Below are 23,246 nucleotides of genomic sequence, written 5' to 3' on the forward strand. Positions count from 1 at the left end.
TCCCTAATTTTTCTTAAGTTTATTCACATTTATACATCTAACTTTTATAAAAACAAATGATGCTATAGATATTTACCTCCAGGTTTGTTGTGTAAATAACTTGACGTGATCAGTATCTTTCCAGTTAGTACATATAGCTAGATTATTCTTTTTGATGGGTGCATAGGGTTTAATAAATCATGATGCCATAATTTGTTGAACCATTTACTTATGGACGAAAATATAGTTCACTTTTTTTTCCTATTGCAAGCATATCATTACAAGCACATGTTTGTATACTCATGGTTTTAATTGTAAAGCTTTGTTTCCTAGAAGAGTAATTTCTAGTTGGAAGGGTGTGTACATATTTCATTTTAATGGATGATATTTACTTTATAGAAAGGAGCTAGTACTGGTGATATATTTGTCATAGTAATTAATGTTAGTTGCTGGAACAGATAACCATAAAACACAGTGACTTAACACAAAGTCAGATATAAATCAGGCTATCTTGGATCTACTCCATGTGGTGACTCAGGAACCCCAGCTTCTTCTACCATATGCCTCTGCCACCTCAGAGAATGGGCTCAGAGTTCTCTCACTAGACCCTCTGATTCAATAAGCTGTCAAGAAGAGAGGGAGCAAACTAAGGAAGATAACAAGAGATGTTTTAAGGCCAAGACTTGAAGTGGCTTATTTTCTTCCACCTATGATATGTTACTTTGGTCAAAATTCAGTCAAATCATCCAATCTAACTAACTACAAGGAAGGCTGGGAAATGTAGCTTTCTTGTTTGCCCAAGAGTAGGAGTAGTATTGGCTAGCATCTGGGCAGTGTGTGCCTCTGATGATGATATGTTTTCTGTACACGATATTTCTATTATCTTTATTATTGTTATTATTATTTGAAAATCCTGAAAAGCTTAAAAAGGAACAAGGAACAAATAGTAATACCAGAACAGCCTCCTGGTATTTAACACAGCTGTGTTCTTTTTTTTTTTTTTTTTTTCTGAGACGGAATCTCGCTCTGTCACCCAGGCTGGAGTGCAGTGGCGCAATCTCGGCTCACTGCAAGCTCCGCCTCCCGGGTTCAAGCCATTCTCCTGCCTCAGCCTCCCTAGTAGCTGGGACTACAGGCGCCCGCCACCACGCCTGGCTAATTTTTTTGTATTTTTAGTAGAGACGGGGTTTCACCGTGGTCTCGATCTCCTGACCTCGTGATCCGCCCGCCTCGGCCTCCCAAAGTGCTGGGATTACAAGCGTGAGCCACTGCGCGCGACCACAGCTGTGTTCTTATACTGACTGTGTAGAAAGAGAAGGAAATAAACCTACCCCATATGCATTTCATCTCCAGGCCCTGCACCTCGTCTATATTGTGAATAGGGAAATATGGAAGACCATCATTCCAGACCTTTTAAAATTGGAAAATGAATCAAATATTCTCTATCCATTCCATCCCAACCCTAGAGATAAACATTGCTCACAATTTGGAGTTTATCCTACTTGGTTTGTTTCTGTAACATGCACCTACCTGTTTAGTAAGTATGTGTTTATCTATGTATACCCGTATATGTTATGAGCTGAATTGTGTCTTCCCAAACTTTATATGTTGAAGTTCTAACCCCCACTACCTCAAAATATAACCGTATCTGGAAACAAGATCTTTAAAGGGATACAGAAATTAAAATGAGTTTGTTGGTGTGGGCCCTAATCCAATATAACTGGTGTCTTTCTAAGAACAGATTAGGACACAGGCATAGAGGGAAGACCATGTGAAGACATAGAGAGAAGAAAGCCATCTACCAGCCAAGGAGAGAGGAAACCAGCACTGCAGACACCTTGATATCAGACTTTTGGTCTCCAGAGCTGTGAGAAAATACATTTATGTTGTTAAAGTCACTAAATCAATGGTACTTTGTTATGTCAGCCCTAGCAGACTAATACACTACACATAATTACACATAAAATATGTGATTTCAAACTCTTTCACACCCTTTCACAACTACCTATTGTACATAAATGTTTCTCCTCCCTCCTTATTTCTTTTCTTTTTTCTTTTCTTTTCTTTTCTTTCTTTTCTAGAAGTAAATCTTTTTTAAGTTTTTGCCTATATGTTTAAAATTTGGGGGGCAGTGATTTCACTTACACTTTCTCAATTTCTAATGAGTATTAGAATTTTCCCACATGTTACTGACCATTTATTTGCACTTCACCTTTGGTGAAATAACTGTCATTTATCCATTTTTTAAATAATTTTTTCAATTTAAAGAAATTGTTTACATATTATGAATCACAATACACTGTTAAATAAGTTGCAAAGGTTTTCTCCCAATCTGTTGTTTGTATTTTGACTTGACTTGGTTTACGGAATGGTTTGATTTTCACATTTTTCTATTTCATAATGAGCTTCTACTTTTTAGATGATAAGCTGTATGCTGTAGGTCATACCGTGATCCAAAAGTCAAAATGCTTGTTCTCTAAGGCCAGTGGTGATGGCTCATGCCTGCAATCCCAACACTTTAGGAGGGTGAGGCAGGAAGATCCTTAAGCCCAGAAGTTCAAGACCAGCCTGGGCAACATAGTGAGACCCCATCTCTATAAAACACAAAAATTTAGCTGGGCATGGTGGACATCTGTAGTTCCAGCTACTTGGGTGGTTGAGGTGGGAGGATCACTTTATCTCAGGAATTCAAGTCTGTAATGAGCTATCATTGAGGCAAGGCACTGCACTTCATCCTGGATAACAGAGTGAGACCCTGTTTCAAAAAAAAATAAAAATAAAAGAATCCCTGTTCTCAAGAAGATTATACACTCCTGGATGGTTGAGAAGGATGCATATGGAAGACATCATAAAAGAAGAACAAACAATACATCTGAGGCAAAGAGGTGAAGAAAGGCTTCACAAATAAAGAAGAGGTTATGGAGCATCTTGAAACATGAAGTCGGCCAAAAAAAATATCTAGTATTCTAGACATGTTTATTAGGCCTCCCAGCCCCACAGGCTCTTAAATGGCAGCCTCAGAAGTATTCTTTTATTTATTTGACTGCTGATGTGTATGGATAGTATGGTGGGGGGATGAGGTGCAAAAATATTAGACAAAGAGGAAAGGGAAAGTTGAGCTTTCAAGAAAAGCTCAGAGCAGAGCAGTCTCAGCACGGTGGCAGGAGCCCAATTCTGGCTGGCCTCTTGGTCACACTTTCTCCCAAATGGAAACACCCTAACCCAGGTAGGTGATGAACCTCAGCCCTCACCAATCCTGCTAGACTTCCTTGGGCCTTGTCACATCACTCAGAAGCACTCAGCATACTACATGCACATGTTGCTGTGTGCTCTGAAATCACCCTGAGTCACTTCAGCCGTGCTTGTGAAAAAGCAGCTTTGCATAGTGGAGAAGCAGGCACCTGCAGAAGCAGCCAGGGCTAGAATTACTGCCAGCACTTAACTGCTGTGGGACTAAACCACTTCTGTGCCCCAAGTTCTCCAAGGAACTGGGATAAATAATAGAGTCCACCTCATGGAGTAATGGGATAATACTTTTTTTTTTTTTTTTTTGAGACAAAGTCTCGCCCTATTGCCCATGCTGGAGTGAAATGGCATGATCTTGGCTCACTGCAACCTCTGCCTCCCGGGTTCAAATGATTCTCCTGCCTCAGCCTCCTGAATAGCTGGGATTATAGGCATGCGCCACCACGCCTGGCTAATTTTTGTATTTTTAGTACAGACGGGTTTCATCATGTTGGTCAGGCTGGTCTCAAACTCCTGACCTCGTGATCCACCCTCCTCGGCCTCCCAAAGTGCTGGAATTACAGGCATGAGCCACTGTGACCAGCCAGGATAATACATTTAAGGAGCTTAAACCAGTGCCTAGTATTAGTGCTCAATAATACTAGAATTATTTGCCTTTATGGGTCTCCCTACCATAAGGTATGCATTGCACTCTTAATAGCATCCGTAGCATCCACATCTTTTTTTTTTTTTTTTTAAGACAAGGTGTCACTGTATTGCCCAAGCTGGAGTGCAGTGGTGCACTCATAGCTCACGGCAATCTGAAACTCCTGGGCTCAACTGATCCTCCTGTCTTGGCCTCCTGAGTAGCTGGGATTATAAGAACATGCCACCATGTCCAGCTAGTTTTATTTTTATTTTTTTGGTAGAGACAGAGTCTTGCTATGATGTTGAAGCTAGCCTTGATCTCCTGGGCTCAAGCAATCCTTCTGCCTTGGCCCCTCAAAGTGCTGAGATTATAGGCATGAGCCACCATGCCAGCCTGCTATCCTTGTCTTATAATGAGGAAATTAAGAATCATCCAGATGGATTCACTCCCCAAAGCCTGGTCAGTAGCAAAACCTGTTTTTAGACCCAGGTTGGACCTCAGAGCCTGACTTTTAATCCCACACTGTCCTCTCCCACCCAGAAAGCACACACAACTAGCCAACAGTGTGTGCATGGTTTTTCTACTTCCCTGGCAGAAATTGTTGGTTGTATTGAGGTAGTTTCAAGATAAGCAGAGCAAAGCTAGACAGAGCCATCTAAAAAAGGGAGAAAAATATTTTTCTGAATATATTCTTCCAAGTTTATTTAATTATACTGATAAATGAAATCTTAGACCTACCTTTATTGGAAAATACCCATAAATCAAAACAAGGGCAAACTATCCTGCTAAAAGTTTGGTGGAATGGGGTCTGAGATCATTCTCCTCCTGGAGCAGGAGGCCCACATTCTTCCAGCCAGCCAGGGAGCTAGTGCATTGGCCTTGGAGCAGCCCATGAAGCATCACAAAGCAGCAGTCAACTGGTTGGTATTTTTCAATTTCTGTGCAATTCTTTGTGTCTGATCACTTGGCAATGAGTATTGTTGTTTCTCATCTGTAGTCTCTGGATCTTTCCAAAACCTCAAATTCTCAAAATATTTTAGAAAAGAAGCTGTACACTGGTTTGTAAAGTAAAAAACCTACTTAAGGTATTCTTAACAGAGAGATGTGGAGCTGGAAGGGGGTTCTTGATCAGGATGATGGTGGAGATCAGCATGTTGACTGGAAACACCAAATGGTAAAAACAGTAAACTCATCTGCACATAAGGAAAAATCACAGATAATTCAGGAAAATTTTAAAGGACAATGTAAAACAGACTTTCTACTTTCTTTCCTCCAGAAAAACCCCAGACACCACTTACAAATAGGTTCAGATATATCCCAAAATGCAAATGGAAAATTCTTTGCTACATCATCGGTTCACTCAGTTCTTTCTCATATTCTATAAATGAATAAACACAATGCTTCCAGTTAGAACAAGTAGTTACTTTATATGGGGACCAATGAAGTTAACATTATTTTCACACTCCCTTAATGGATTTCAAGTCCCAACACTGAAGAATGTTTTGCTATGCCCTTACTTCCTCCTGCTTGTTGAAGCCCAAAGGCCCAGAATAAGGATCTGATCGCCAAACCAAGCTTATTTCAAATCCTACATCTTTGGCTTTTAATACAGTACATTCTCGCCACCTTTGAGCCTCTTGTGGATCTTCCTATCATAAGTTATGCATTGCACTCCTAATAGCATCCCTGTCTTATAGATTAGGAAATTGAGGATTAGAAAGGCAGATTCTCTCCCCAAAGCCTGACCAAAAGCACAACTTGTATTTATGCTCAGGTTGGGTAGATTTCAGAGCAATTGTCTAGGTCTTCAAACTGGGAACACTCACTCTAATAGCAAATAGTAAGTTTGACTATGTCTACATGTTTATAAATTTGTATCTATACATCCTGAATTAAACTAGAAAATAGATGATAAGGTTATCATAAATTCATGAAAGGAATGCTCTTATATATGTTCCTACTCCTTGAAACTAATGTCTCAATAAAAACTTTTTTTTTCTCTCACACACTGTCCGGGAGAAAAAGTTAGGTCTCTTCAGGACACTTTTTATATTTTTGCAATTAGATTGAAGCTCCATAGCTGGACCAACAAGTTTGCAACACATATTCTAACTGCTGTCAAGGCAACCAAGTCCAAGAGTTTAAAGCACAGTAAACTGTCTGTATTCAAATCCTGGCTCAACTGCTTATTGTGATTATGTATGTCTTTGTTATAATTATTTTGTTAACATGTAGTGAGGAGAAAGCTGTTTGAATTTATTTTAACTAACCTCAACTAAACAAATAATTATTGAGTACTTGGTATTTTCAAGTTGTTCTGGGCACTGTGGGAGCCTCAGAGATGAACTGGACATAGTAATACTTCCCGTAAAACTTTTTGTCTAGTTGAAAAAGGAAGCTGGGTGCAGTGACTCATGCCTGTAATTTCAGCACTTTGGGAGGCCAAGGTGGGATCCCTTGAACCCAGGAGTTCGAGACCAGCCTGGGCAACATAAGGAGAACCCCCATCTCTACAAAATATGAAAAAAAAAAAAATAGCTGGGCATGGTGGTGCACACCTGTGGTCTCAGCTTCTCGAAAGGCCGAGGTGGGAGGATGGCTTGGGCCCAAAAGGTCAAAGTGCAGTGAGCCATGACCTAGCCACTGTACTCCAGCCCAGGTGACAGAGTGAGATCCTGCCTCTAAAAATAAAAGAAAGAAAGGGAAAATATATATATATACATACACACACACACACACACATATTATATATATGTTAATTATATATGTTATATAATGTATATATTATATATATTTTTCATATATATATAACTGTAGGGCAGGGTGAAATATGAGAAGTCCCATCAAAGGATCACCAGCAAACACTCCAGTGTATAAGAAAGGTGAGAACTCAGGTTGGAGCTGGAGAGATTTCAGAAAGGCAATGGCAGTTAAGATGGGAAGACAGGCTAGAGGATGACAGGAGGAAGTGGCAGGCAGGCAGGGCACTGCCCCTGAACAAACACATAGAAGCCATAAAAATCCAAGGAGTGTTAAAATCATACGAAGTGATCTGCTTTAATAGAAACACAAACTTGAGAGAAATAAGCCTAGAGATCTAAGTTGGGATCTGGAACACTGGGTGTGGAGTCCTTACCTAACTCTGAAAGCAGTAAAAATGGGCAACATTCACTGATAAGTACAAAGTGCCTCTGGAAGCTTCTAGAAAGAGATTAAATTCTAGTTTAAACTCTAGATGCAAAATACTAAGTCAATAGGAAGCAACCTTATGAGTTTTCACATGTGAAAATAGCAGATTAAACTTTGAATGGAAGTTTATACATTAATTTACAATTTTTAAGAACGTGTTGAAACTTTATCACATTTTACCAAGCGGCAGCCTCTCTGAAAGACCTTTTTGCTGGGATTGAAATAATTAAATTGGAGATTTGGTGTACCTTTTCAATCATTTTATTAAAAACTCATTCTGGTTTTCTCTGAGGGAGAGATAAACTACTGCTAAGGAAGTGGCTAAATCTTTTTTAAAGTACTGAATTCACCATAAAATATATGACACTATTCCCAAATAACACCTAATAGAAACTGGTCACATCAAAATCAGAGAATAGTTGCCTTTTCAAAACTAGTTTTTGTACTCATTTCTATTCCAGATGTTAGGAGTATAATGAAGATTTAGATAATCTAGAATGGAAGAAGAGCTTATAAGCAAATCTTTACAACACCATAATGAAAGAATACACAGTATGTATGGGGGAGGGGGGTTAGCAAGGCTTTGCCAGTCATATTTGACTGGGTCTTGAAGGTGATAAAAGTCATTATAGGAATATAGGGTATTGAGGACTTTTTTCATACACAGAGGAGGCAGTAAGAGCAGATGCTTGGAAGGAAGCCAAATACATGTGGCTATTTGCAGGACAACAAATGGTTTGGGGTGCTTGAGTATCAGAAAGTTGTTGGAGATGTTTAAGCAGGACAATGGTGTGCTCACGTTGTCTTTTAGTTAGACAGTCATAGGAGGTGCGTAGATTCTGAATTATATTCAAGGAGACCCCATGGGAGACTCCAGCAATAGTCCAGCTGAGAGTCGAGAAATGGGAACCATGGTTAATTATCATGGCAGGGTATTGAGTATTACTATTAAATGAGATATGTATTCCAGGAGGAAATGCTTAATACACATATTATATTTATCAGAATTGTATTTGCCAGGGAATAAATAAGAAATTGCCTAACGGGTACAATGTACATTATTAAGGTGGTAAATACTCTAAAGTCCTTGACCAGCATGCAATTTATGCATGTAACACAATTGCACTTGTACCTCATAAATTTATAGAAAAAATGCATGTGTCTATGCTGAGTTTGAGTGTCTCCAGAGATACAGCCAGATATACATGGTAGACAGTTGGAAATATGTACCTGGTATCAGAAAATAGGAAAGAGACATAAAGTTAGGAGGGATTGGAAAATGAGTTGGAGTTGGAGTTATGGAAGCAAATGGTCATACAGGAGAGGGTATAGAAAAGAGTTTGTGGACCTGAAGTCTAACACTGTGTCTGGCATAAAGTGAACACTCAAGTAGTGTTTGTTGAATGGATGGCTAACTGAGTGAGGGAACAGATGAATGTCTGCCATTCCCTCCCGGAAGGTACCCTATGACTCCCTGCTCCCTGGAGTTCTCTTATTTCTCTGTTGTTTTTTTTTTTTTTTTTTTTTGTCATGCTGCTTTCTCTACCTGTTTTTTCTCTTCGTATGGATGTGCTCCAGCTGTTTATCCACCAAGACAAATAAAGCACGATCCCTCAGCTCAAAGCCTTCACAATGTAATAGGGAACTAATTTATAAAGCTCCAAGAAAGTCAAGTAAGGTGAGGAATAAAGAGTGCTCAGTGAAATTGGCAGTTAGAAATTCAATGGAAGTCTTAGAACCGTTTCAACAGAAAGTAGTTCAGGAGCAGAAAACCAAACTGCAAACTGCCGTGGGTTGAAGAAAAAATGGGTGCAGTGAAGAAGAACAGATGGGGAATGAATTCAGCAAGTTTAGCAGCAATAAGATGGAAGGATATAGAGCTTTATCTGGAAGGGGAGGCAGTATTAAAAATTGTTTTAGTTGAGAGAGGACAGGGTGGGGGATAGGGATATGGAAAAGGTGAGTGCTCTTCAGTCCAAGAACCCAGGAAAGCATAAACAACACTGTCTTTTCCCTCAATGAACTAACTGTTTATTATAGAAAACACACATGCAAATTGATCAGAAAGGTACAGTCTGATGGATGTTAAGAGCAGCCTAGAACATGAAGAGTTGGAGGGTCTGGGAAGCCTTCCTGAACAAAATGATGATCTAATATCCAAGTTTATCCATTCTCCAAGAGAAATAAGAGCTCTTCATGCCAAGACCAGGGAAAAGGGCACACCAGGTAAAGGAAATAACAGAAATAACAGAAACCAGGCAGGGAAATTTTGCAAACATGAGCATTACAAGACATTTGTCAGATGTTTTCTCTCAGTCTGTAGAATGAATTTTCATTTGATTAACAGTGTCTTCTGAAAAGCAAGTTCTTAATTTTTCTACAATCCAATTTAATAAATTGCATTTTGTGTCCTAAGGAAGCTTTGTCTAACCCAGGTCCTGTATTTTCTTCTATTAATTTTGTGGCTTTTGCTTAAATGCAGATCTGTGCTCTGCTAATTTTTGTATGTGGAATGAAGTAAGGGTTTACTTTGCAAATGGATATCCAATAGTTCTAGCAGAATACGTTGAAAAACTATCATTTTCCCATTGAATTACCTTGGCATCTTTATTGAAAATCAATTGACCATGTATATTTGGGTTTATTTCCAGACTTCTGTTTGATTGGTCTATAAATCCTTACATCAATAGCATGTGGTTTTCTTTATTGTAGCTTTAGAGTAAGTCTTCAAATCAAATGGTATAAGTCTTCCAACTTTATTCTTTTCCAAAGTGTTTTGGTCCTTTGCATTTTCATAAAAACTTTTAAAATAAACTTTTTAAATTTTCAACAAGAAGGCCTAAGATTTTTATTGAGATTTCATTGACTCAATAGATCATTGTGGGCAAAATGACATCTTAATTATATTGAGGCCCCCATACAATGAACACGGCATGTCTCTGTTTATCTTGGTCTTCTTCAGTTTCTTTCAGCATTGTTTTGTAATTTTTAGTGCACAAGTCTTGTATATATTCTGTGGAATTTATTCCTGTTTCATATTGTTGATATTATAAATGATGTATTTTTCAATATCTAATTGTTTGTCATAGTATACAGAAATGTAATTATTTTTGTATACTGACCTTATATTCTATAGTCTCTTTTAACTAATTTACTAGCCCTAGTAGCTTTCTCCCCCTAGGCTCTGAAAAAGAACTCACATCCTGAATATATTAAGAACTTATATAACTCAGTAATACGTGGACAAACAACCCAATTTTTAAAAGGTAAACGTTTTTAAAAGACTTTTCCTAATATTAAATGATCTGTCATTATACATCCACTAGGATGCCTGAACTTGACAAAACTGGTAGTGCCAAGTGTTGACAAGGATTTGGAGCAACCAAAACTCTCATACATTCTTAGTGGGAATGAAAGATGGCACAGTCACCTCTGAAATCAACTTGGCAGTTTCTTGTAAATTTAACATGCATTTACCATACAATCTAGCAGTCACATTGCTAGATATTTACTCAAAAGAAATGGAAACATACGTCCATACAAGTGTTTGTACTTGGATTTTTATAGCTACTTTATTCATAATAATTAAAACAGGAAAGAGCCTACATGCTCCTCAACCAGTGAATGAATAAACAACATTGTGTTATACTGATAGTCTAATACTACTTAGTAACAAAAAGGAGCAAACTACTGATGGATATGACAACATGGATGAATTTCAAACACATTATTCTAAGGAAAAGAAACCAGACATAAAAGTTCATATATTGAATGATTAGATTTATAGAACGTTTTGGAAAAGACAAAACTAGAGTGACAAAAATCAGGTCAATGGTTTCTGGGGATTGAAGACCAGGGGAGGATTGACTGCAAAGGGGTTCAGGAAAACTTTGTGAAAAGATGCAGTTTTTCCTGCATTGTCATTGTAGCAGTGATCCACAAATGCATCCATTTCTTAAAACTTATCAAATTTGTACATTTAATATCAGTGGTTTTATTGTAGGCAAATTATTCCTCTGTTTCGAAATAAGTCACAGTGAGTTTAGCTCACTACAAGTATAAGATAATCTCTTATCTGACACCCTACAGAAAAATGTGTTTTGAAATAAACATTTTTTTAACTTTTGAAAAGTTTTACAGAATATTACATAAACCACATTTAATGTGAGATTTGAGGTAGTACCACATAATGCGACAGTAATATTCTTCAATAATACATATGAACATACATTGAGTAGGATCAATAAACTCTAAAGAGGCTTTTGTCAGTTCAGATTAGATGATGCCTCTAGGTTTTGCTGCCAATGTGTCATGACACAACTTTAAGTTTTCAGAACTTTTTGAATTTAGAGTTGCAATTTAGGGGCCGTGGTCCTGTTTAAGTAGTTTGCTATATTTTAAGATACTAAGGTTGGGGCTGAGAGGAAGGGGATTGTGGGGCTGGAAAAATATGAAGCTAAAGAGATAGGTAGATCACAGAGGGTAACAATACTCAATTTAATATTTTTCTAGGTATATTTACATTCAATAGCTTCTAAAACAGATTTATAGAATTTTGGAAAAAGTAATATCTGCTCTCTTTCTGTAGTAAGTGGTTCCTGCAATTGCTTATGGAATCCTTACTGTAATGAAAATAGTGTGTGAAAAATCCCATTGTTCATAAAATATTATAATCCAAATAAACCAAAGTTAGGTCCTATATTAAAGCTCTTCAAGACTCCCCAGCAGAGAGTTCCAGCTCTTCAGTTAGAAGGACAACATTGCAATGATCAGAACCTCCTCCGTCTCCTCTCATGGTTCTCCTCCATCTGTCCTTTTCCTACTTCCACCTCAACACCTTAAAAATTATAGCAAATACTCAATTGATCTGGTTGTTCCCAAACTTTTCTTTGTTTTTGAAGCCTCTCCGACTCGGTTCATGCTCTTCTCTTGGCTTAAAGTGTTATTTTCTCTGTTCATTCTCTAATTTCTAATCTAGAGATTACAAATGTGTATAAAGGCGACACAGAAAACATAAATGGGTAAAGCAGCCAAGAGCGGAAAAGGGAAGGGGAAGAAAAGGAGGATCAACAGCAACTAACATATATTGATAGTCACAGCACCTGACATACAGAGGACTCTTAATAATGGTTTCTTTAACTAAAGGTGATATTGAATTATAACAATACAGATGAGGCAACATAGAGAATATAAGACTACTGTAACTCTTCCTAAGCTGTCTTAATGCAGTGGAAGTGATTATATACTGTTACACCTTGAATCTGCATCAGTAGCATCCTAAATTAACTCTGGCTGAGACCAAGAAAAAGATTGCTAAGTTGTTGTCTTAGCTTAGGCTGTTATAACAAAATACCATAGACTGGGCAAATTTATTTTTCTCACAGTCCTGGAGGCTGGAAGTCACAGGAATTTATTTTCCTACAGTCTTGGAGACTGAAAATCTAAGATCAAGGTGTCAGCATCACATGTTTCTGGGGTGGGCCCTCTTCCTGGCTTGTAGACAGCCACCTTTTGTGTTTTCACATGTCAGGGAGGGAGACAGCAATCTCTCTGGTGTCTTTTCACATAGGGCACTAATTCCAGCCTGGTGGCCTCATCCTCATGATCTTGTCTATACCTAATTATCAAAGTCCCATCTCCAGATACCATCACGTCAGAGTTGGAGCTTCAACAGGTGAATTGAATTTGGGAGAGACACAATTCAGAAGCAGTCGTCTTCTTGCAAAGAGTAATATTTAAGGAACTGATGATACATGGGGTCACATATCCTATTGAAGAGATTCAAAGTCAGGTTCAAAGAGATTCTGCCCCTTTCCTCTAGGAACCTATAATCAGTATCAAACACATTAATAGAGACAGGCATATTCAAAAGCCATTAGGAATAAAATGGAAACATTAAAACAATACATGGGTAGATAGCTAATCACATTATGTAAAGGTCAAGCATAAGTGGATTTTTAGTGGAAGGAAACAGTACCTATTCCTGGGGGAGATCGGGTAGGGGGAGGGTGCAGAGTCACATTTACCCACACAACCCTGGAAGATTTCACAGGAGAATTCGGAATTCAGCAACGGCCATCAGCCTGATTGGGAATCTAGGGTAATTCTTGTCTGAAAAATGTGTGAATTTTGACTTAGTGAATGCCATGCATTAAAATATATGATAGTAAGGCAGGAGGACTCCTTTTGTTTTATCTTTGGCTCTGAGGTCATCCTAAAAGACCATCCCTATCATGTGAGACTATCCTTTTACAAATATAACACTCTAAAAATGTGTTAATTATTTTGATTTTTAGTTTTATGTCATATCTTAAATTTTGCCTGCAAAATTAGATGTGTTATTTTTGTGTGTAACAAAAGTCCTTGAAAATATTCATCAACAAGTCATAATATAAAGGCAAGCATTTATTGACTTCAAATAACTGTAAGAGATTATTTAGCTCACATCTGGCTGAACTTCCCTATACGTTATCCAAAATTTGAGTACATGTCTTTTAGATAATCAGAACTAAGTTCAAACTATCAGCCCACTCGACCTTATATAAGGAAAGCATACTCAAGAAGGGTGTCAGTGGATGTGCAGGTGAATTCACAAACTTTGGTTGCAGAGATTTTTAAATCAGTCCTACTGAGAGCCGACACCTCTCCTTTGGCAATACATTTAAGCTTACACTAGGAAAAATTCTTTTCGTGCGGGCTTAGTCCTCCATGTTCTAGTATTAAAATCCAATTCCTCATGTCATATCTTCAGTGCAGGTGTTCTTTCCCTGTTGCTTGTGAAAGAGCTCCGGATATATATGATTTGAAGACGTTACATTGCCTCTCAGTATTGTTCTCCCTAAACAGGTCCTTTAATCTTTCTTAAAGGTCTTATTTTCTGATCCTTTAATCATCTCTGTGTAAGAAATTTAAGTTCCCATTCCTCTTTGTCTCATTCTGGATGTGGGCACTTACTAATGTAGGTCCTGTGAGCTCTCTATATTTTTCCACCACAGTATTACCTTTGCTGTTTAAATTGAAATGTTGCTGTTCACTCATCATACCATTTTGAAAAACAGTATCAAAATATGGCTGTGAATCCATTTCAAAATAAGATGTAGAGTGTACAAATAAACCAGAATTATCTTTCCTTTGTATTACTCTGGTTTTCTTTTGGGCCCCACTTCACAGGAAAATATGAGCCTTGATTATCCATTCTTACCAAAATATCATTTACTAAGGCAGGAATATTAACTCAGGTAAGCAAAATGATTGTTTCTTTCATCTCAGCAATTCCACACTTACTCCCCTACCAATTGACTTTTTATAGAATATTAGTTTGCATTAAAAAATCCATTTAATTGCATTGGAAAAACACTTCACTGCCATGCTCCAGGCCGATACCATGTTGCAGCTGCTCCTATTTAAGGGATAATTGTAGCCTCACTCTTCTACAAGGAACTAATTCTGATTTTGAAAGGATTTGTCCTCATAGTTTATCCTGATGAGAGAGGACTGGATTATTGCCGTGTAAAATAGCTGAATAGTCCTATTATAGCTATTATGTCACAAATGTTGTGTATTGTTGAAGATCAAAGTACTGTACCACACTCAATGGTGAAATGTACAAGCATGGCACACTTCCCAAATTATGTAAAAAATACTGCATGTTATGAGTCATTTAGTACCATGTGAGCTATCTGTGGACCTGTATCATTTCCCTCAAACTTTCCTCATCATTCTGAAATCCTTTATTTTCTGGTTGAAAGACTTACAATCTAGTCATTTCTCACTAGTGTCCCCAGGAAATAAACTTCAGTACTCTGCGTTCTTCCATTGAAAGATATTACTTATTGCATATCATTCCATTTTACATTTAAATTACCTTAGAAAAATGTTAAATAACTCTGGACAACAGTAAATACTAACTGGTAAATTGAGAACATGTAAACATTTCCCATCAAAACCATTAATGATTTCCTTTTGAATTTAAAATGTGTAGCACTCAGGATTGGCTAGATTCTAAGGAAACAAACAGCTACTTCACCCTGTAACCTCATTGGGTATACACATGTCTAAGGAGGGCTTAAAATCCTAGGTGGGCCATATGAGATATAAAATGAATGGTATTTTAAAAGAATGAGGCTTTCTTTTCCCTAGAAATATTGCGACATCACCTGTCACTGGAAAACTAGCCTGTAAGTAAGAAAGGCCAGTGAAGGGCTAAATATTAATTTAGTTATACAATATGGCAGGCTTTGATTTTAGTTTTAATATCTGGCATTTCAAAATCAACCCTTCTATATGACATTTCATTCTCATGTGCATCTATAGAGGGCTTCAATCTTTGAAGAAAAACTAACTCCAAAATCTAGCAAAGAATGCCTGCCAGGAAGTACCATGGTTTGTTGAATAATTTTTATAAGACTCTTGTAAATCACAGATAGGATTAACTGTCTAAAAGCTATTTTCCCCAAAGTAATGCATTCTGTATGTGATTTGGAGACATTACTGCAAGATTTAGGACTTAACCTACATAATACAAAGAATCAGTAGACATAAAATGTGGTCACTGAAAACAAGTATAAATTTGAAGACATAACAATTTGTGAAACTATAATTAAAATGAAGATGGACAATGTTGAGGGAACAAAATCAAATGCTCCGTGTGGTTTGTAATTACTGATGAGGCTTTCCAAAGTAATCTGAAAAATTAAATAAGACAGCAAAATTCAATGTAAAGAAATTAGGACCAGGTCCATGATATAGTAGGCATTTCACAAGTAGGTACTGATAGCATTACATCAGCACTAGTAAAGAGATGTTTTATTTACAGGCACTCATTTTCTGGTAACTAGAGTACAAATAGTTCCTAGGTCAGATGAATAAACTGTAACCTGGACCTTTACAAGTCATGCAAGTTTACTGAGAGTAAATGGGCAAATTGCCAACTCCATCTCTCAAAGGCAGTGTAGGTGATGAGGTTTTGGGAGTGGTGATCCTCAGTGTCCTCTTATGGGGATCAACACAAAATGACAATCCAGCCTATTTACTATAATTTCATACTTTTAACATTTCCTTTGTTAAGGACTGTTTCCTTCTAGACTACCTTATCTTTCCTTTTAGTCCAGTAGTTCTCAATCTTTTCTGAAAATTAAAGCCACTGCAGAGCTTTTAAAAATTCCTGTGCTCAGGCCCTACCCGAAAAGAACTGAATCAGAATCTATCTGGGTGGGGCTCTGGCATGAGTATTTTTTGAAACTGCTAAGATGACTTCACTGACCAGACTAGGTTGGAAAATACTACTCTGAAAGACTACATCTAGAGCAGGAACCATTTTAAGTAATTTGTTTTTGTATTTTAAACCTATAAATAATACATAGCATTAGTGTTTTTCACCACACTGTCTGTTGATTAATGTATAAATGAATGAGTGAATGGACAACTATTTTATTTATCCATGATGTGGAGTTGAATGTCCAGGAAACTGAAAGGTATTACAATGATGCTCTACTATTTTATTTTCTAAATTAAGAAGATTTGCTCAGAGGTTTAGATATTCAACTTTCCCCAACTTTTAGTAGAAATACACTCATTTAGCTTTTGATGGGCCTTGGATACAGCATTATAAAGTGAGCACTTTTTCAGATTACACTAAGATGGCCTCTCTTTGTATAAGTGGCTAGAAGTAAGAACTTTTTCCCCCAGTAGCTCATAGTCCCACCTATCAAACCATGCCATGTACAGAATACCACTTTGACTCCATACACTCCGATGGAAGAAACCAGACTCTTGATTATGTAGAGGAATGCACAGGTCTCATGCATTTGGATTTTCCCTTAAAGCAGAGAAAACTGGTAGGTCTGTAGAGCAAAGCAGGAGATATCATTATCTCCCAGGTGTCAAGATGCAGATAATGGTATTGTTCCAGTCTTGAACCATTTCATTTCATCTTCCTGATGTTCACAAGGCCATCAAACAGACATCAATGATGAATTCCAAGAAAGTTTTATTTTTAAAAATCAAGTTTTGATATAATAAATGTTGGATTGAGGATAGAAATTTAAGCTGAGAAATGTTTAATTTCTCAAGAAAGTTTTATTTTTAAAAATCAAGTTTTGATATAATAAATGTTGGATTGAGGATAGAAATTTAAGCTGAGAAATGTTTAATTTGGACCTGAAAAGTTTATTATTACTATTATTATTGTGGAAGGAAATACATATAGGCACATTTTAGTATCTATAACAGTATTTGGAAAGCTGTTATGAAACACAAAACTTCATTTAAATTTTATTATAAAGACCTTTATTAGGAGAAAGGACATATTTTCTATTTCTTACTTTTATTTTGTGCCTTAAAGGACTTGTGAATGTATAGAATAATTATTTTTTCTTACTGCTTCCTCTTTGCAACCCAATCTCCACCATGTCAATCGTGAAGGTAGGAAGAAAGCTGTATTTCTGTTACTTTTAAAAATGATAACGAGAAGAAATTAAAACAATGGCTTAAGAGAAAGAGGATGTAAGGAGTACAAAGCAAAACTTAACAAAGAGTTAGTAAAGGAACTTGCATTGACAATTCACTCAGCCATGTTAATTTTATCATTAATATTGTCTTCACAATTTTTTTTTTCCAGGTCTCTCTGCTTGTATTTGCCTGGTGCTCCGAAATGCACGGAAGAGACAGCTATGGGAAAGTTGCGCAGAGCAGTTGGCAATCAACATGTCCTAGAAGGGTGTGGGGAGTAGCAAAACAAGTGGAACGGATGAAGAACCTCCAAGCTCCTTTGCAGTTTTGGGCCCTAGTGTGCAGGGCTGCTCCCTCATGAGATGGAGGTAAATGTCGCCCACTCCTACTTGGACCTTCCACCGAGAACACTGCTGTTGGACAGCAGCCAAGAGACCCCAAATTCTCCCAACCTCCAGGACACGGCAAGTTGCAAGTTTTCGAGTTGGGGAGGCAAAGCGGGAAAACATGATTGGCGATTTCCTCCTGCCACTCACCGACCGGAGAAATGGCGAGGCCGACTCCAGGACTTTCGTGGACTGCCAAGAGCCCTGTAGGGCGTCCAGCTATAAAAAGAGAAGAATCCCATGAAGGGCAACAAGCAAACTCATGTGTTATCCCTTCAGCCGGATTGTGTGCTGATGATTGTTTCCCTATTTACACTTCGAATCACTCCTGTGGTCTTTTGTGAGTCCGCAAAGCAGCCTCAGCCTTCGCAAACCGTCCAGTGGGGCACGAATCTCGGAGGGGTGCGGGCTGCAGGCGGGAGAGAGAAACCAAAGAGAGGCGGCTTTTCCAGGCCGTCCACCCCCAGGCGAGCGGGTCCTCACCCTTCGATCTGCTCGAGTCCCTCGGACAGTTGCCCACTCACAGCGTGCAAAGGGGTCGCACTCCCTGTGGGTTCTCCGCCCCCAGGATCGGCGCTGCGCAGGAAAGTCACCTCCACTACGGCCCGGGAGTAGGGAGGGGAGCACAGTGACAGGGTTGGGGAATAGCCGAGGAGGAGTGTGGGGGTCGCGGAGATAGGGGTGGGGACGGCCGCGGAGGGGGCGGTGGGAGTGGGGTGGGGCCGGGGAGAGACGGGGGCGGGGCTGCGGGGCTGCGGGGCGGGGTGCGCCACAGCGCCCCCTCGCTGCGCGCTCCCCACGGTGCCCTGAGGCCGCTGGTGGCTCTGGCTAGGCAGCCCCTTTGTGTGCGACGCGCTGGCCCCGAGGAGCGCGGCACGGGCACAGGCACAGCGGAGGCCTCCCAGGGTCCCACCGCTTCTGTCCCAGCCGGGCCGTGCTCTCCTCCTTCTCCTCCGCTCCTCCTTTCTCCGGTCCCCGGCCTCCGGCTCCGAACAGCAGCCATTGGGCCGTGAGGAGCCCGCGTCCGGCCGCGCTCCCTACCCCGCCCGGCCCGGGACGCTCGCCCCCCTCCCGCCCTGTCCCCTCTGGATCCCCGCCCCAACCCCCCACCCCCCACATCCCGGGCCTCCAAGGTGGAGAAAATAAACTATAAGCAGAACAACTCAGAGTCTCCAATAAAACGCCCAGTACCTAGAGCCCGAGCGCGTGTGCCGGGCTGCGAGGGGCGCGGGAGGCGGGGATGGGGGGGCGGGCGGGGGGACAATGAGCGCATGAAGTTACCTGCCCGGCGGCGGCGGCGGCAGCGGCGGCGGCGGGACCGAGAGGCGGCGGTGGAGCAGGCTGCGCGCTCGGCGCCGACGGGTGCGCGCCGCGGCTTGGGGGAGAGTTGAGCGCTTTTCCCCCCTCTTTTTTTTTTTTTTTTTTTCCTCTTCTTCTTAAACAAACCACAAACGGATGTGAGGGAAGGAAGGTGTTTCTTTTACTCCTGAGCCCAGACACCTCACTCTGTTCCGTCTAAGCTTGTTTTGCTGAACACTTTTTTTAAAAAAGGAAAAAGAAAAGGAGTTGCTTGATGTGAGAGTGAAATGGACGTAAGATTTTATCCACCTCCAGCCCAGCCCGCCGCTGCGCCCGACGCTCCCTGTCTGGGACCTTCTCCCTGCCTGGACCCCTACTATTGCAACAAGGTGAACGCTCTGCTTTTGTTTCCACCGTGTTCTTGCTGCTTGATCCCGGGAGGGGGGCGGCGGTGGCCGGGCCGCGGCGGGGCCGGCTTGGCGGAGGCCGGTCCCGGGCGCGCTCGGCTCGCAGCCCGCTGCAGCCTGCGTGCGCTTGGGTAGTAAATATTGTGGAGTAGCTCGGGGGCTTGCCAAACACCGCGATTGTGCGGAAAGTGACACGATTTGCTCGGATTCTTTCCTTCCTGCTGTTCGCGACTAAGGATCCCTGCCTAGGTTTGCCGGGGGGCGTTTAAAAAAATAATAAGAGAAAACCGTGGAATACTTTGGGGGTGTGTCTGGGGTCCAGGAACGGAGGCAGAGTAAGAGAATTCAGTTTATTTCCCAGTTCCCCCTTCTCTCTCCCTCCCTCTCCCGGGCAGTGGGGGCTCGTGGCACCACTTCCCTTCTCCGGATTAGTTGCCAGGGGAGCAGCCAGGAGTCGGGGTGCAGGGACCCGGGAGGCGCCCCTGCCCCCCACAGGGAATACTGCCCCACAACTCTTTTGTTTTCCCAAAGCGGTTCCGGCAGCCGAGCCCGGGTTCGGACACAGGTCCGCGGGCCAGAGCACAGCGGGGTAGTTGGGTCAAGGTTTGGGGAACAGCTCCTGTTTTAGGGGTGCGCGCGGAAATTGCAAGTTTGTTGGGAGCCGGGCGAGCACGTCGCGTTCAAGTCCAAAGCTCCCGCACTCGCAGAGCAGCGTCCGCGGCTGAGCTGTACCCACGGCCCGCTGACCTCGGGTGCCAGGGCCGCGGGGGCCCGGGGAGAGGCGGATCATGCCGGTGACCCGGAGGTGGGGCGCTGGCCTGGGCTGCTGCGGAGTTCGGCTGGGTCCACCTATAGGACAGTCAGGGGGTACGAGGGAGGGGGTTACTCTCCCGGCTTCTCGAACTCTCTCATCCCCGAGAGGGAGGACACGTAGGGACTGGTCCCCCAGAGTGGTCGCAGGGGCACGACTGCCCACGCCTAGGGCTAGTTGGACCTGTGTATGCAGTCCCGTTGGATGAATGCCGGTAGAGAGAATTGAGTTCTCTAAAACGCTGGGCGGGCCTTTTAGACGCCCAGCTCTCGTTTGGTGATAAATCCGCCTGATACTCCCAGCCCCTGCAGGCACATCCATGACGACCCTCGGTGTATTCCAAGGGAAAAATCGTTGAGACTCCCAACATATGCCTCGTGGCGAGTGATCACCAAACGGCTTTTTTACCTGATACAGAGATATTTAGTGCGCTGCCTTCTCAGCCCCTGGACTCCCCACCACGCGACTGAGTCGCAGTTCCGAGTCTTGGACAGTGTTGACACACAGGCAGGCTCTCACACACACACTTCCCCGTGGAGAAGCTCCTCGATGCTGTGTCCAGTGTAAGATCCACTCAAAGGACTGTGCTGTGTGCCGACGGTGTTTAGGCAAGTTAGAAAAGAGGGACATCCAGTCTTGAGCAAGGCAGAGGGCTTCCATTGTACAGGGAGCCCTTCAGCTAGGGGCAAGTTGAAAGGTACGGGGAACTTTGGCAAGCGCAGAGGAGTTTATGTGATGAAGTTTCATTATTTGCTGGTGACATAGTTCTTTTAGTCTAAAATCTGTTTTGTCTGTACACTCAAGTATTGTGTTACGTTTTATTTTGCTTATGACACCAATACTACTGCTGATAAAAAATAATAAAGTTGCAGCCCTATCTTGGAGAGTAAAGACGTATTCCACTACTTACCGGAACCAAAAGCTCAGAACTATTTTGGCAATGAGACTGTACAAATCTTATTAAGTTTATCAGTGATTTTAGGCCCCAAAAAGAAGTTAATGACTTGGATATACATTTCACTCCTCGTTCTTGTGATAAGTAGGGTCAGATTTAATTTAAAAGTTAAATGCTTTGGAAAATCAGGAATTACTTCAATATATTAAATCATTTTCCAATTAAGTGCTTTAAATAATTTTAGTGGGTTGTGCTGTGAATTGAATAAATTAATTTAGAAAGTATTCAGAATTTCTTTACTAGCTCATTGAAGTTCCTTTTAAGTCACCCCGTGTATAAGAAGCAAACTGTTCTTTTTAAATGCAAATTAGGCACCCTTTCTATAGACTAGTTGCGAGTCTTCTATTTAACTTATCCAGAGAATAATAGATTTTTTAAAATGCAAAGTCATAAGACATGTTTCTAATAGTAGAAGAAGACTTCATGGAAATGTTTCTCCAGGGACATCTCTGGCCCGTCTCTGTGTAGCAGTCCATCAAATATATTTGTCACTGGTCCCTGATTATATTAAATGTACTGGATAGTTTTCTAGGCCTCACAAATCCCAGGCACTTGAGTTTTTTCACTCCACCATGATTAGCATTGGTACAAAATTTCTGTCCAGCTCCGCAATTGTAGTTGTGTATAATGCAGCCAACTAGCATTTGTTTTTGCAATGACATGAGTGGATTTGCAGGGAAACGGAAGAAGGACAGAAGTTTGGAAAAGGTGAAGTAAGAAATCTGTGCCTACATTTATTAAAACAAGTTGGATGAGACATCCCCAAAAGAACAATACTGCAAAGTAAATCTTGCTTCCTTCGGAGGCATAATGAATATGTAGTTTATTACAAATAGCAGTCAGTTTGTCAGGTGATTTGTTTTTAATAGGGTGATAAGATCATAAATTACTAATTATCTTTATTTTAAACCTGTCAACACTTTGCTTATTTAAAGTTGGTGTGCTAAATCCCAGCGGAACCGGTATCTTATCTGTGCTTTAGAATCCTACAACTGTAGCTACAGTTTCCCAGTGACATTTTTTTCAATGTCAGAAGAGACTCTAATGCAGAAAATGAATATTCTCTTCCTGAAGCTTTCTAAACTAAAATGTGATTGTTTTACTCTGCTGACACTTTCCGGCACTGCTGCTCTATAGATTGCCAAAACACTACTTACATTTTTCAGTTAATAAACTCTGGAGGAGGCATTTTTGGAAACGGTTTAATCTAGTATTGCTCTATTGTAAGACTAATATGCGTTATGAACATATCACTATGCAAAGTGGCCTCCATTTTCACATAGCCCATTGTGGGAACAATGCGAATGATGTTGGTTAAGGCAAGTGTGTGAGGCATCTCTTATACAAACAGCCAGAACGGATGGCGTGTTGCTGTATATAGGTCAGTGTTGGAAATAGCAGTGTAGCTCATAGACTGGACAGACACATGGAGGCTGGAGTTAACAGTATTCACCTCTTGCAGCCTAATGCATGGTTATATTTCAGACATTGAAAGATGAGTACCATAGTGGAGTTTCATCTAATTAGACTATTTTAAGTAACATTGTATCCCTTCATTGAGCTGAATGTTACCAAAATAAATTAGATTAAATGAGCTTACAATTGGAGTTCTGTAGTGATATAGTCTTATTTTCTATTCTAGTTAAAGATGTCAGATCATCAGTTTAAATATATACCTACAGAGTAATAACAGTTCTTTTCAGTTTCTTAGTGCAGCGTCATTTCCAAAGATTGTTTTCACTGGTTTTATGCTAAGATAGGGACAAAGAAGTGGTACTTTTTCATTTTTACAACGATGTGATGTGTTCAGTTATTGCTCAGTATCTGCCCACATAAGGAGCAGTAATACAATTATGTTATGACATGGCTAATGACAGGGATGGTGACCTCGGCCTGC

At 40.6% G+C, this 23,246-nt stretch overlaps 2 protein-coding genes and 1 non-coding gene across 4 annotated transcripts in view; 2 read left to right on the forward strand and 1 right to left on the reverse strand.

Moving 5' to 3' along the window:
• The first annotated feature begins 1,243 nt into the window (after nt 1-1,243).
• LOC129487084 (small nucleolar RNA SNORA51) lies at nt 1,244-1,371 on the forward strand. Its single transcript, XR_008659209.1, has one exon. It is a non-coding gene; the product is annotated as a small nucleolar RNA SNORA51 (small nucleolar RNA).
• Nucleotides 1,372-17,312: 15,941 nt separating this feature from the next.
• On the reverse strand, nt 17,313-19,150 carry LOC134737080 (mitogen-activated protein kinase 7-like). The gene is made up of 4 exons (XM_063642406.1): nt 19,069-19,150; nt 18,361-18,910; nt 18,028-18,096; nt 17,313-17,751 (listed from the first exon to the last, which is right to left on the reverse strand). The coding sequence occupies exons 1-4, from the start codon at nt 19,148-19,150 to the stop codon at nt 17,742-17,744; spliced, it is 711 nt and encodes a 236-aa protein (XP_063498476.1). The 3' UTR covers nt 17,313-17,741.
• The window catches only part of TOX (thymocyte selection associated high mobility group box), a 310,511-nt gene continuing 306,399 nt past the window's right edge, over nt 19,135-23,246 (forward strand). Inside the window, exon 1 of one of the 2 annotated variants that reach the window (XM_055286321.2) lies at nt 19,135-19,565. In XM_055286321.2, coding sequence (XP_055142296.1) covers nt 19,464-19,565 — 102 coding nt within the window. In that variant the 5' untranslated portion in view covers nt 19,135-19,463. The remainder of the gene's footprint in view (nt 19,566-23,246) is intronic. The other variant, XM_055286322.2, reaches the window with a different exon arrangement.

Source organism: Symphalangus syndactylus, chromosome 7 (genome assembly GCF_028878055.3).
Source record: "Symphalangus syndactylus isolate Jambi chromosome 7, NHGRI_mSymSyn1-v2.1_pri, whole genome shotgun sequence".
NCBI lineage: Eukaryota > Metazoa > Chordata > Mammalia > Primates > Hylobatidae > Symphalangus > Symphalangus syndactylus.

Coding starts and splice junctions, on each gene's coding strand:
- LOC134737080 (XM_063642406.1), bottom strand. CDS start 19,150: ATGCGCTCATTGTCCCCCCGCCCGCCCCCCCATCCCCGCCTCCCGCGC. Junction 18,911..19,068: donor CACACGCGCTCGGGCTCTAG/GTACTGGGCGTT, acceptor CGGGGTAGGGAG/CGCGGCCGGACGCGGGCTCC. Junction 18,097..18,360: donor GGACTCGAGCAGATCGAAGG/GTGAGGACCCGC, acceptor CTCTTTTTATAG/CTGGACGCCCTACAGGGCTC.